General features: G+C 35.6%; 1 protein-coding gene across 5 annotated transcripts in view; it reads left to right on the forward strand.

The window, feature by feature from the left end:
- Window positions 1-13,730, forward strand: part of LOC131067664 (uncharacterized) — a 97,921-nt gene extending 84,191 nt beyond the window's left edge. For all 5 annotated transcript variants that reach the window (XM_058002781.2, XM_058002778.2, XM_058002780.2 and 2 more), the window contains 4 exons: window positions 12,074-12,181; window positions 12,295-12,381; window positions 12,483-12,562; window positions 12,711-13,730. In XM_058002781.2, coding sequence (XP_057858764.2) covers window positions 12,074-12,181; window positions 12,295-12,381; window positions 12,483-12,562; window positions 12,711-13,449 — 1,014 coding nt within the window. In that variant the 3' untranslated portion in view covers window positions 13,450-13,730. The remainder of the gene's footprint in view (window positions 1-12,073; window positions 12,182-12,294; window positions 12,382-12,482; window positions 12,563-12,710) is intronic.
- Window positions 13,731-14,422: the final 692 nt, after the last annotated feature.

Raw genomic sequence — 14,422 nt, forward strand, 5'->3', positions numbered from 1 at the left:
GGTGTACCTAGTGAGTTGTCTTGTACCCGTTCCCCCTTCATCTTGCTATACATCTCTGACTTCCCATGATAGGATTTCTTGGTGTATTAATTCACCATGATAGAGGGATGAGGCGCATTCACAATATGGTGCCCCGGAAGCCCATCTCTTCTAAGCCCAAAGGCAATACCCCTTGTACCCCCTTGGCCTCATGGGACCATTCGGTCAACACCATGAGGTGGCATACTTAGAAGAGTACCCCATTGCCGTTCCCCTTGTAATCCCTCATTTCTCCTACAATGGCTGGTATATATATATATATATAGAACATCCTATATTATGTCACATAGCCTATATTAAACAGTTGTTTTAAAAAATATAATATGAATCAGCAATGAACAGATTAGAAATAACCTGCACTATGCTATATTAAATAAACATATAGGAATGTCATCAGTCAGTAGTATGCAGATGTTAATGGTAGTCATTATGCCATATATGGGGAACTCATACCACCACCACAGAATAGAATCGGACTGCTGAAATCTCTTATAAATGCCAAAGTCTGATCTTATTCGATGATTCCATTAGAGGGTCGTGTTGTTTATATATATCCCAATTGAAGATGGATAGTTGTCTTTCAACATGGTGACTATTCTTGTAAGGGTCGCTACTCTCCATAAGTTATCCTTTGCTTTAACTAATAACCATCTGCTGTTATTGCACCTCTTTGATTGCTTAATGACATGTATTAACATAAGCACAAACCTTCATATGTTTCTAAATCTACTAATCACATTATTATCTTAGATAAGTCCATGCATCGATCTAATTTAAAAATGCTGGCCATCGATTTTATTTAAGAATGCTGGCTATTGATGGAATGGAATCATTGCCTTTGTCTCTGCTTTGTGAAGATAACTACTGGCTGATACATTGACTTAAGAGAATCGTGCAGTCTTATCAATAAGACGATTTTGTGAGCATTAAGACTTATTTTGTTTACTTTCATGGCTGGGGCATGACAGTTTGATAATTGATTTCCAGGTTGACTGTAGAAGTGTTAAGGGATTGTGGTAAAGTATTCTTAGAATTTGGAATATTAAATAAAATTGAAGATAGAACAATGCTTGTTTGCATAAATATAATGAGGAGCTAGCATAATCATTATTTGTTGAAGCCTTTGCAAAAGAATAAGTCGTTGTATCTGGATGATGAAAGAACTAAGGACTTAAAGTGGTATAATAAAAATAGTGGATGATTTAGAGCATTGAGAGCTTGATCAAATGATATAAAATCCAATTGGTGGAAAAGATTAGGTCCTGGCTTATATAAATGCAAAGTAACATTCCATTGATTAGGAAGAATGGAATTATCCAGATTCTATATAAAATGAAAGAGATTAGCCAGCTTATTTAGCCATCTAAGAAGCAGACATCTCAGCAAAGGGGAATTTTTTAAGTGATGGGCTTATATTTTCTTGATCTTATGGGCAGTGAGTGCAAAAGCTGAGCAGAATAAGGCACACTGTGGTATAGTGTGTCCAAGTAGACCCCATTAGCCATTGCCTTAAGAATGGTTAATGGTTCACCATACATAGGAACCTCGTAAACCTAGATCACATAGGGTTCATGATCTCATGGGCAAGGATTGCAAAAAACAAGCAGAATACTTTATGCTGTTGTATGATATGACCAAGTAGATCCATTAACCATTGCCTTATGGTGAATTGGTAACTATATACAAGATTGTAAATCTAGAACTACTGCATCCAGTTGGATTGCAGATATTATTGGTTGGATCACCATGCTTACAAAACTTTTCCAGACCAAAAACGAGGAAATTGATTGAGGCACTCAGTTCCTTATAAATGAAGGCTTGTTGATAACTATGTCGAGCAAGGAAACACAATTGCAATTGTTTTGTGAACTAGATAACTATGGAAACAAAACTAAAATTATTGAAGGATAATGTGTATTGTGTGTATTCAACTTCAACTTTCTATATTAAATTGCTTTGGCTTGATAGCCCCAAAATATTATTCTGGTGACTTTGATCATGCATGCTAGTTTGAACTAAGTTGGGAAAATTTGCCTAATAAGGTATTAGATGTGTGATAGTTTATATATTTCATTTTTGGCTTATACAAAACAAAGAGAAGTACAAGGATATGGCCGATATTTGTAAGCTGATTGCATCAAGTGTTGAGATTGGGAACTTGTTTTTAAAGAAGGATATCCAGTAAGGAACCAATTTCAGATTGGCCTAGAACACAATATCACTACTCCTCCCTATGATGTTATCTTGCTTCATATGAATCTGTTAACAGAATTATAATCAAAGTACCAAGTTTATCATTCTGAAATAATGTTTAGATGTACCGTTTTTGGATTTAATGGCTTGAATGAGAGTACATGGTGGAAACGGGCGTTTGAAATCTGGTGCCATCTATACAGCCAAGGATATTAAGCAATTAGAGATCAGAGCCGAATGAGTTCCTTGTGGCCCTGGTGGTGTTTATAGTTGTTATAAACCAGCTTCTCCATACCTACATTTATGTAGATAAACATGAGTTTTATGATCATATGATCAGTGTGCAGTGCAATCTTTATTAAGCATTACAAGGGAAAAATGAATAAGTATTCCTATTAAACCTTTAAAGTGATGACTATGGTATTGCTATTATGGCAATTGGCGATTTCAGTTCACTAATTTAATAGTCCAAGCAACTTGGCATATCCACCCTTTTAAATGTAATTCTAAGGACGAAAAATTGAAATGTTTCTGCTTATATGATTTAAAAAAAATTAAGGAAAATTTTAGCAGAGAGAAAAGAGACGCAGATAACTTATCTGGATGAAAGTGCTTTGCTTCCATACAGGCTGCCATATCTCTGTTGAAGATAGAATCTGGAGGCTTTGTTCTCTTTGGGAGGTGGAGATTGAACAGCACATTATCAGATGTTTGTTATACAATGAGATGGAAGGGATATATGCTACTTCCTTCTCAAGATTTTCAAATACAGTGTTTTCAGTCATTCTGAAGAAAGATTCTTTGCTCGATTTCCTTTATAAAGGACCTATAGGGTTTTCAACCTAATCATGTGTTTTTTGATTTGACTCGTTTATTATGGGTATGAAATGACCTGCATTTTCCACCAGCATAGAAATATGTTTGAAGGTTATATAGAGTCTAGACATCGTACACAGGCCTGCATTTGTACAAGACTGTAAAGCATTGATAGATCTAGTCTCTTACCATGGGATGGCAATTATCCCTCCTTACACTGGATATACAAGATTTGTGTCTAAACCCCATATTACCAATTTTGTGATTGGCTAACCAGAAATTTTAATTTTGGATGCTAGTATAGTACTACTACTGTATGTTCTACTTCTAAATTTCTAATGCCCTCAAAGGTAGTAACACTTTTTACTCCCAGTCTTGGCCGCTTTTTTACAAGCATTATTAAGCTTGCTTAGGGACACTGCAATGGTTTGATAGCTTATGGATCATCTTTACTGTAAAAGATACTGGTTGAATGGTCTCATGCAGGGGCATGCTACAATTTTTTTATCAGGGAAATGCTCCAATGTTTTGCATTTTTTAATCTTTGCTACAGTTTTTTTTAAGAAGAGGTAAACGCTTTTGACCTAGAGCTGTGAACTGGTGAGGTCACAAAAAGGAGATTTCATTCCCATTTAAACATTCAACAATACTGCCCCAGTGGAGTTTGAACCTTGATAGCAAGAACAACAACACCACAACTTAACCATCATACTATGCCACTAGCGACTAATCTTTGCTACAGTTATCTCTCAAAACTAGCTCTAGATATTTTGAGACAGAATAAACGTGTTAACAGATATTCTTTATCTCACTATATTAGTTATCAACATACATTAATATATGTCGTTTCTTTTCCTTTGAAAGACAAAAAAATAGGGATTTTAAAAAATTATAGAGAAATTTCATATATCCATATCATAACATTGATAAAGCATTCATCATAGACATTGTAGAAGATTAATACCTAGCATTAGACTTGAATTGAGATTTCATATGAGAATCGACAAACAAATTAACAAAATTCAAATGCTTTCATTGTCAATGTGCATACATATTATATTAGAATTATAACAAAAATGTCCAAAGACTCCAAGTATAACAATAAACATAGAAGTCCGTAATCAGCTGCTGATAATAATGAAATGATAGAACTAAGAAAATATATGGCTGTCCATAATCAGCACATGGTAGGTTTAAGAGTCTAATTCAAATCAGAACTTAGGTGTACAGCCTGAGTTGGCCTAGTGGTGGAGAATTTGTGCTCTTGAAAGAGAGGTCACAAGTTCAAATCCCATAAGTGGGTAAGGTATGTATGCCTCGTTTGTAGCGAGGTTAGGTAACTCTTGCAAGGAGTACGAGGTAGTCCCATAGGGCTCTAACCCATCTGTAGACCCATACACGGATGGCTGGCATCGTGGACTATAAAAGACCCTTTCTTTTCCTTTTTTTCATGCTGCTCTTCTCCTGTGCAGATCTGAAAATGAATGTCTTTTTCTTCTATTTGATTATTTTATGCTTAGATTAGGTTTTGGTATTGCTTAGTGTGGTTTGGGGGTCCTTGTTGGCCCAGCCAGCCCTTTTTCAAATTAAAAAATATGTTTTTTTATCTTGCTGTCTAAAAGTGGCTTGGGATGTAGGGGACAGCCAGAAGTCCCCAGAAGTCCCTTGGTCGTTCTGAGAACTTCTGGCCGCCCCCTACATCCTCGATCACTCCCAGAGGTGTCCTGGAAGCGTTTCTGAAACTCTGCTCGGTTTGGGGATGGGCAGGGTACTTCTAAAAGCTGTCTCTGCATCCCCATACCGTCCCCGGTACAGCAATGGGGTTACCAGCAGAGGGGACGTGTCCCCGTAAATCATAGGAGGTTAAACTTTAAAAAGTCATTACCATAGACAATATCGTAGGTACAATTCCAACATTCCTTTCAAAGAGCTTTTTCAATGGATGATACACCACTGAGCTCTTGAACATGGTTCCCCTGAGCATGTTGCACGTTCTCACCAATAAATAGTAAAGAGGATATTAGGAAAAAGGACTATCTTGGTCTTTTCTGTTTCATACATATGCATACGTTCACAATAAAACTTCCTGAACTTTATGTTAATGCTTAGGGAGGATGCACATAATGAGAAAGCATTACTTAGTTTAAAGTTCTCTTTGGCTAAGAGGTTGTCTACGGGGTTTCATTTCTGCCAAGTTTATTCATGACTTGCATAGAGCCCTCTCTACTGGTCTGTTTAAAGACTTCCACATATGTAGGGAGCATGCCTAGCTTGACTAGTAGCAATTGGATACAGGTTCTTGTTAATGCAATAGCTCAACCTTGCTGTCAATGCATGGCCAGCCAATCAATTTGGTTAGAATATGCTAGAGATATTTTATTCTCAAATGGAAATCCTATCTTTGTATATCAACTCATTCTGTTTATTTAGCATAGATTGTCACTTCTATGGTCACACTGACTCCATTCATGCTTGAGTTAGCTGGGTTCAGGTTACCAACATATTCTAGTTTAACAATAGGTTATATGATTATTTAATATGACTCAGTTTCTCAAAAGTTAAGCACACATGTACATTTGATACGTGCTGGAAATCTATAAGAATGCACTTTCTGATGGTGTGATCCTCGTTTTGTGATATTCTGTATAGTTCCACAATTTTCCTAAGGTCTCACAAAGGTTTTAGGTTTATGTTCTGGCATCATAAGGTGGCTTATGTGATCCACAAAGTATTGTGCACTGGTCATGGGTTTATTCTATATTGTTATAAAGTTCTTGTAGTGTACGATGCAATGTTTATCTAATCTTATCAAGGTTTTCAGGGTACAGCAGATTATTGTTAAAGAAGCAATTTGTAGCAATTTAAGTAGAATTAATTGTAGGATACTGACGTATTGTTTAGATTACCAAGGCTACTTTGTAATTGATAGAATGCTAAGAAGATGCGTACTTTATTTATAGTATCACGGATAAAAGAGACATTTCCTTGAACTTGTATGATTGCTGATTTGGAACAGTGTTTCATTAAATGTAGCTTCAGATTGTGTGATTGCTATGGAATATTAGTAGTATGATTTTTTCTCTCAGATGGTTCTCAATATTTTAATTTAAGAAATAGGGGGCATGAAAACCAAATAGGGTTGTGACAAAAATGACAAGCAATAAAAATCTAAGAAAAAGATCCAAATCATTTGTAAAATGTTTAAGGATCGTTCAAAGCAATCACCATACAAAGTTACAGACCATCATCATTGTAATGCTTTTCCTTATCATCTCAAATTAAAATAACAAATCTTGCAATCATATGGTGCTTGATGTCACTTGCTCCCTTGCTTGTTGGGAGACTGGCCCTTACCAAACTGGCCTTGCATTTGTCACTGTTTTGGCTGGCGATGCCATTGTATATGTGATTGCTCTCTTTATTGAAGATTGAGTCATGTAGAGTGAAGAGTGATGTATTTGTTATAATTAAAAAACTTCCTGTCATGCTACTTAATGAATGAAATCAGTTGGCTAGAATTAAAAGGCAGTAATCAATAAAAATTGCTTCTATAAATGTAAAGTGAAATGCCAATTGGAAACCAAAAAGAAATTGGAGGTAACTTAAGCCATAATTAAAATGGTGAGAGATTTTGAAGGTCTAACATGCAGGAATCCTGCAGGTGAATGCTTTGCAAGGATTGTATTGGGGTCTCAACGGACTTTGGAAGCGCCTGGATAAGATATTGGGCAGCCTCTTAAAATGGAATATGTACATCTGTGGTAGAGGAAGGTCTTAGGACTTGAAGTAAATTTTTACCAAAAGCGATTCCATAAGTATTCAAATTCAGTTTGATAGTTGATATTCTTCTGTGCTCCCTTGTTTATTAGAATATTGATTGAGTAGGATGCAATATTTTGTCTGAGGGAATATTAAAAAATAAGTAGTTTTCAATCCAGGATTCACTGTCACCAAAGGACTAGCGTGAGTTGGAGAGGTTGGTGATACTATCTTGGAGATATTATGTTACCCTCAGCAAGATAATATTGGAACATGATTGAACATTCTAGGACCATGAAGTATTGCCCCATATTCAGGTCATGCTTGGTACCATCGAGAACGCTAAAAAATCTGTTGTGCAGTATCAAACAGTTAACTCAATGAAGTCCCAAAACTGTAACTCAACTAAAGGGTCCCCAATTAACTGAAGCCAATATTCTCAGCATCTTGTGATTTTTGAATAAATGAATGTAGGATCAACTTATCTTTTTGGGGTTCCTTGAGTACTTGATTCAGAAACTTAAAATTTGTATTTCATTTTATAGTTTTTCTGAGTTGAACTGTGGATGCATATATTTGCTTATGTGCACCTATGCCTTTGTTTGTAGATTTGTCTAGTCATATTTGTAATTTCAATTTCTATATGTTTACTTCCTTGTTGTATTTATCTTTTTCCTTTATCTTCTCTCATCCACAACAGTTGTTTTTTTCTTATTTTTTACTCTTTGTGGTCTCCTGGTTTCTGCATCACCTCCCTTTCCCTCTACTTAGTTTGCGGGGGTCTGTAATTTACTATTGTTCATTCTCTTCTTGTGCTCGTTCTCAAAATCTTGATGATGGATAATGGAGTTTAATCTGAAATGTTTTTCTGATAAGAAAAATAATTACAGTTTAACCCAGAAAAACTATCTACAATATTATGGACTGGAAATTTGATGTCTTTAATTAGTATTTCATCTTTCTGAATTTTCTTAAAACTTGTCTCTTTGAGTTCTACAGTCTTGTGTAAGGTTTAAAAAATCCGAGCATAAAAGTATTGAAAATTGTTATGACAGGCCTTGACATCTGCCGCAAGAATCGCAAGTTCTTTTTTGGCATTCCTTTGTTTCTTTGCATATTACTATCAGAGTGCCTCAGCCCCTCGTTCTCATTCTAGGCAGATTGGACTTGATTTGTTTCAGCGTCAAGGGCATTCCCCTTGTCTGTAATGCATGTCTTGGAGGCAGGTACATGTTACTCTATTTTTCCATTTCTTCAACAAGGTTTATTGGCCTTAAATGTTAGGAGAAGAGTTTCTCCTGTGGTTTCATATTGTGGAATCGTCAACACCAGATATTCCCCTATGCATATTTTCAAATTCTTCATTGGTTCATTGCAATGATAGCTGACAAAACCATCGGTTCTCCTAGTCTGAGCCTTGCTACAGATGTACTTTCTGAGTTCCATAGACCTACTTTGGTCATTTAAGAGCATTATTGTAATTTTCTTTTCTTCTTTATATTGTTATGATTGTCTAAGCCTTATGTTCATGTCAAGTTCATTTTTTCATTAAAGCATAATGCTGAAGTTAAAGTCTGTTTACTGTTTGATGCAGTTGTTTACTTATTTTTGGCTATTCTTATGTATTCTTTTTTTCTTGGTAGAATATGGAATACTAGTATGTTGGAAAATAATTTTTTTGCTGATATTTATGGTGTGAGTTGAAGATGGACAATTAACTTGATTCATGGGATAGACCTTCAGGGTAAGTTGAAAAATGCCTGGTTACATAGTAACTTCCACCTTTTAATGGGCAGGAGGTCATGGTCCTTGTTCTCCAGCATTGTTGTTGACTTCTTGCTGAATTTGTTATGTTGATATTCTTAACTGTCATTCCAACAATTCATTTGACACGTTCATTTGTGAATGAAAGCTGTTCAAACATTTTTTTTTCTGTTTTTCATAAGGTGACGTAACCATGTAAATAGTATGCTTGTGGTATATTAACTTTTTAAAAGCTATCAAATACCCTTTTAATAGGAATTTATGACACCACCTCATGCACATGATATTTTCAATTGAAATAATTGAAAGTATTGACAGATTTTATTTGATGTCATGGGCATTGATGTAAATGTGATAACTGGGCCTGTGTTCTCTAAGTGGATGCCAAATCAGATGAAAACTTAATCTTGCCAGCTTACTACTGATTTTGATAATACAATCATCTCACATAATCAAATTTCGAAAAGCGACATTAAATTATACGGTAGCATTTGGCACATAAGAGACGGCCAAACATTTTGTTTTGCCACCATTAATTGTACAGTAGCATGCTGTACACGAGATGACCAAACATTCTGAGTTACCACTACTACTTGATGATGTTATTAGCTGCACGGGCTTTTCATCAACTAGGTGGCCTTGCTTCTTTAAAATATTCCTAATATAGTTTGACCTATACAGAAACTTGGTGGTGAAATCTGCATGCCAGCAACAAAACTTCTGGATTTGTGTGTGTATGTAATGTTTCATCCAGGACTGCCTCGGAACAAAATTGGATCTCTGCCTCCTGTCAGCTTTCTTCCTCCTGAAGTAGAAGTTTCCCTGTCTCTAGCATGTGATGTGGAGAGCATTGCAGACTAAAAAATTATATCATTGTTGGATTTTCTCAGACGACCTCTTTGATTAATGCTTTTTTTGGGTTCTATTTCGAGTTCACTTAAAAGAATCAATTAGACACGGTAATAATGTTTTATCAACTATCATTCTTTTCAGACTAAAAGATGGTGGCCCTACTAACCTTACCAATAACATGGATATTCTTGTACATCACTTATTAGTCAAAAAGAAGTTTAAGTTTGGTCTGAAGGCATTTGCCATTTTCAATTGGGCTTTTCTGTTAAAAGAAGAGGTATAGGGTAAAAATCTAAGAGTTTCTTCTTCTTTGTTAAGGTAATGCCAAGTGGGACTGCAAAATCTTGGTGTAGCTAGATTGTCTGGAGTGGAAAGTTTATAATGCACCAACAGCTACAGATTGAATGAAGTTCATGGGAAAGTATTGTACTCTTGAAGTCTTTTTTCATCTTATCTCTGTCAAATTTTTTCTCAATGAAACTTCATAGCAAGTGACAGATGCGTGAAGGGTTGCTTGGGAAAAGTAATTAGCTTGCTAAAAGCGCAAATAAATTAGTGAATGGGGTGGAGAGAAGCACCAGACTTCCCAACAATTAACCCAGGTTAGTAAGCATAACTGAGATAGAAGACATATGAGTGGAGTTCATGGTAAGGCCGAATTCAGTCTATCTTCCCGGACTGGTCCCTGCCCCACAACCCATATAGTAGACTTACTAGTTTTCTTGTGCTTAGAGAGAGAGAACATGCTAACAGCAAAACAATTGTTTCTCTTAATGAAAAAATTAGAACAATAGTAGTTTTAATTCATCACATGAAATGTACAGGTTTCAGCCTTTAAAGTTTCATTCAATGTGGTCCTCACCAACATCATTGGACAGTCTCCTCACTCATGATATTCCTTGGTATCATTGACCCCTCATTTTTGTTGGGTGGTGTATAATCTGGCTTTATCTTTTGTTCTTTTCTTGTCACCTGGTTAAAAGGCTTGGATGGATGGGCAAGGATTGATATATTAGCAACTTAGTGTGGGTTCTGAAGAGGTACATATTTGAACATTATACAAGCAAATAAGTCTCGTTGTGGGTTTGCACAAGACTGCCTTATAAACCAAATTGGCATCTGGTCTGGCTATATCATAAAAAAAATCCCTTGCTTTCATCTTTAATTTGTGATGCTGTATGTTATCTGTTTTTTGGTAAATGGGTTGATTGTCTCAGCAAATATCATGGACAGTTGGTGGTTTGAGGAAATTTTTGCTTACAACTTTGTGCAAGGATCATCTAATAAAAAAGAGTTGCTGAGAAAGGAAATACAAATAATTAGTCTTTGGAAAACTTCTTGGTCAACAGAAAATTTAAGGAAGTTACTAAAATAGAGAAACACCCGAAAATTCTCAAATTAGAGCTGATGGTCAGAAAGGTAGTCAGTCTTGGAAAACCATACCTTTTAAACTAAGACAAATCTGAGGTCTGAAAAGAGAAGTTTTTGAATAACTCTCTTTAGTCCCTTTCTTGTTTGTCTTGTTTGCTTGCTTTTTTAATTTTTATCTGTTCATTAGTGTGTTCATTGTCTACTCATCTTTTCTTTAGCTTCCATGCCCTGCCACCCTTCCCTCCACCCTTTTAGTGCATCTGCTTCCTATCTACTATATTACACGGTTACACTTTTTTCCCTTCTCTCACCAACTCTCCTAGTACTGTAGTTTTCTGTAGAACATTCTAATAGTCAATCTTGTGTATTTTGGTTTTCTCAATAATTTTTGTTTTCGATTTAAAGCTATTAATCCTTCTCATTAGATGTGGTTACTTTCTATATCCTCTTTTTCCTCCTGAGGCATATTTCAAAAGCAGCGCTTTTCTCTCTCTTTGTCATGCAATGGCTTCTTTGCTGATGATGGGCTTATTAGCAAAGCTTGAAATGTAAAAGGGAATAAATTCAACATGGTTTAACCCAGAAATCGATCTCATAAGTATACATTGGGAATACAACCTATGCACTACAGAAAATAGGCTCTTTCAAATTTTCATTCTACAGGCTCTTTTTCTCTTGAATCAGTTTGGAGAAAGGTAGCTTTTCAGTTTTATCTAGGTACCGCCAGTTTAGCTACCAAGCATTTGAAGGGCTGTGAGTCAGTGCCCATTTTGGAATCATGCCAGAAGATTGTGATACAGAAATGCAACACTTGTGGAAATGTTTTGTGTGCATACATAACATTGGAATCTGGTATTTTGAGAATTTTTCCATGGTGGCTAAATTAGTTATAGATTGCATGATAGTATTATACTAAAATCGATTGTTTTTGTATAGAGAATTTGCATAAATTCTGATTATTGCAAAGGAAGCTTGTTCTCACAAGCAATTATTTTTATCAAAATTAGTTCCATTTGTTGCCATCTGAATACAGCTTTAAGGTATCAAATATGTAAGAGAAGATTACAGATTTTCTCATTTCATTGAGCTTTTAGTGTAATTTCTAGTCATCTTTTCAGTTCTTTATGTTTTTTTCCATTGTCTTGAATCATCTTGCCCAATCTTTTACTTATTTTTGTGTTTTCTTCGTTTCCCTGGTGGTGGTGTTCCTTTCATTTGCAGCTTTTTCTCCCATCTCCCCTTATCTATTCCTAATACCATTGCTTGCTCATTGTCCCAGTATGTTGATCAATCTGTCACTTTGAAAGCCTGTGCTGGGCTGAATGGTATGAGGTTAGGAGATGGCATCATCACTGTAGTTCAGGCTACTCCTGATGCATCTGTTGAGGTTTGTCATTTTCTTGACTTATTTTTGATGTAATGGTGCTTTCTTTAAAGTAGCAATGGACTCTGTTATCCTCGGCTCTTATAAGTTTATGAAAAAAATTAATTTTTTTCAAGGTTGAATGCCTTCCAAATTATGGTATCCCAGACCATGCAAAGGTGCTCATGCAGAAGCCTACACGAATTGTGAAACTGAAGAATGTGGTACAAATTAAGCATTTCTCCTTTGATTATGTGCTTTTTTTATTTCATTTGTAATGCAGTATTGACTAATAGTTTTTGTACTTGTAAATTCAAATATTCAGCTTACCAAAGAGGAGCTTCAGCAATTGTCTGAAGAGGAAATAGAAGAAATTTCAGAAGATGTACGTCTTGAGTGTACTAGGTATTTTTTGAACTTTTCTATTGCACCTTGTTGTGATTAGAGCAAAAAGAAAAAATGACCAATTTTTTGGATTTAGTATTTTCATCACTTCGGTTTTCGCCAATAATTTTAATTTTTAAAGCATGATGTGTCATATATCCTGTTTCAGGTTTGGCGCTGTCAAATCTGTGAATATTGTAAGATGTAATAGCCAAGGAGATCACATTAAAAACATCCAAACAGAGAAAAATGGTAATTTACAGAGTTGTCTACCAGATACAAGCAATACTGAAAATCAATCTGAATCTTTGAAGGATCAAGAGATCAATGCTGTTGAAGGTATTAAAAAAAATGGAAAAGAATTGAAGGATGTTGACCTAGGTGTTAAATATACTTGTTTGGAAGAAAATGAATCTGGTGAGCAGCAGATGGCAAACAAGATGGATGTAACTGATACCACAAATAATAACGCAATTGACATTTCTAGTGTACCAGCCCAGGAAATGCAAGAACACAGCAAAGCTGCCGAAGATCATGAAATGTCTTCTCCTGCTGAAGTTCCTGAGAATACTGTAACACCTCAAAGTGTTCATGCTTTAGAACTAGGGGAAAGTTTGGGTCCTGAAATTATGGTGCAGGTGGGAAGAGATGAGACAGAGAGTTGTTTAGATCCCGACAATGTGCATCACCAAATGACTGTAGCTGCAGAGACTGATGAGTCTGAGTCATCAAGAGACTCGGAGTTTCTAGAAGTGGGCAGTGTCTTGGTAGAATTTTCAAGAGAAGAAGCTAGTTGCTTGGCAGCACATACATTAAATGGACGTCTTTATGGAACACGAAAGGTCATAGCTAGCTATATTCCCAATATTGTATACCAGCAGAGATTCCCAAGAGGTAGTCTTAGATGAGCGAACATAGAGTTATCTCATGATCAAGAATGGTGTTATATTGTTATAATGGACGAGAGAAACATTCTTGTTGAATATTTATAGAATTGAGATTTTGACATCTATGCAAAAATACTCCGGTCTCATGCATGTAGCAATGGTTTATCATTTAGCCATGTTGAAAGTGTAGTATTTGACACGTATGCATGCAGCATCTGTAGGCAATGCATGAAGATTGTACGTTTAGTTTGTTCTTTCATTTGATGAGACAGTAGAAATAGAAAAATATCAATTTAATCTCACTTTGTATGCATATGATTAAAAAAACATTATCATTGTACCATAAATATTGGCTATTTCACCTTGTATGCATATGATTAAAAAAACATTATCATTGTACCATAAACATTGGCTTTTTCACCAGGTCTACGATTCTCCAAGTTAAAATGAAAGGTGAAAGAATGTTTCCTTTTGGCATTGTGTACTGTCTGAACTGGAGAAAAAGTGGATGGAGCTATGGGACCTTACAATTCAAGTGGATAGAGTAGGTCTCATAAATGCTTCACAGGAAGAAGAGAAGAAATCAATTTTAATATTTCATCATACAAATGGGTGAAATTTTCTCATCAATCCAGTTTGATATTCATTAAAATATAACCTTTATCGTTAGAGAGTAGAGTTTTGTTAATGAATTTGGGTATATGAAGATTAGTATTATATAAGTGAAAAACTGAACGTTTTAGTTTGGGGGATAGGGTCATGTAAGCAATAACTAGAAACGTGCTGCCTTAAATTTCATCATTTACTCTAGGTTGCATCAGAGACCTGTTTGTTAAAGTCTATCCAGCCATATATTTAGCACATCATACAAAGCAGATATATATGGCTGGATAGCCACCAGCGTTTGTTAGGGTCTTTTACAAATCAAAAGATGCAAGCAATTTATTCCAAATAAGAAAATTCCTTGACTAATCAATCAACTCTTGCCTATAAC

The sequence above is a fragment of the Cryptomeria japonica genome, chromosome 11 (assembly GCF_030272615.1).
Source record: "Cryptomeria japonica chromosome 11, Sugi_1.0, whole genome shotgun sequence".
NCBI classification, from domain to species: domain Eukaryota; kingdom Viridiplantae; phylum Streptophyta; class Pinopsida; order Cupressales; family Cupressaceae; genus Cryptomeria; species Cryptomeria japonica.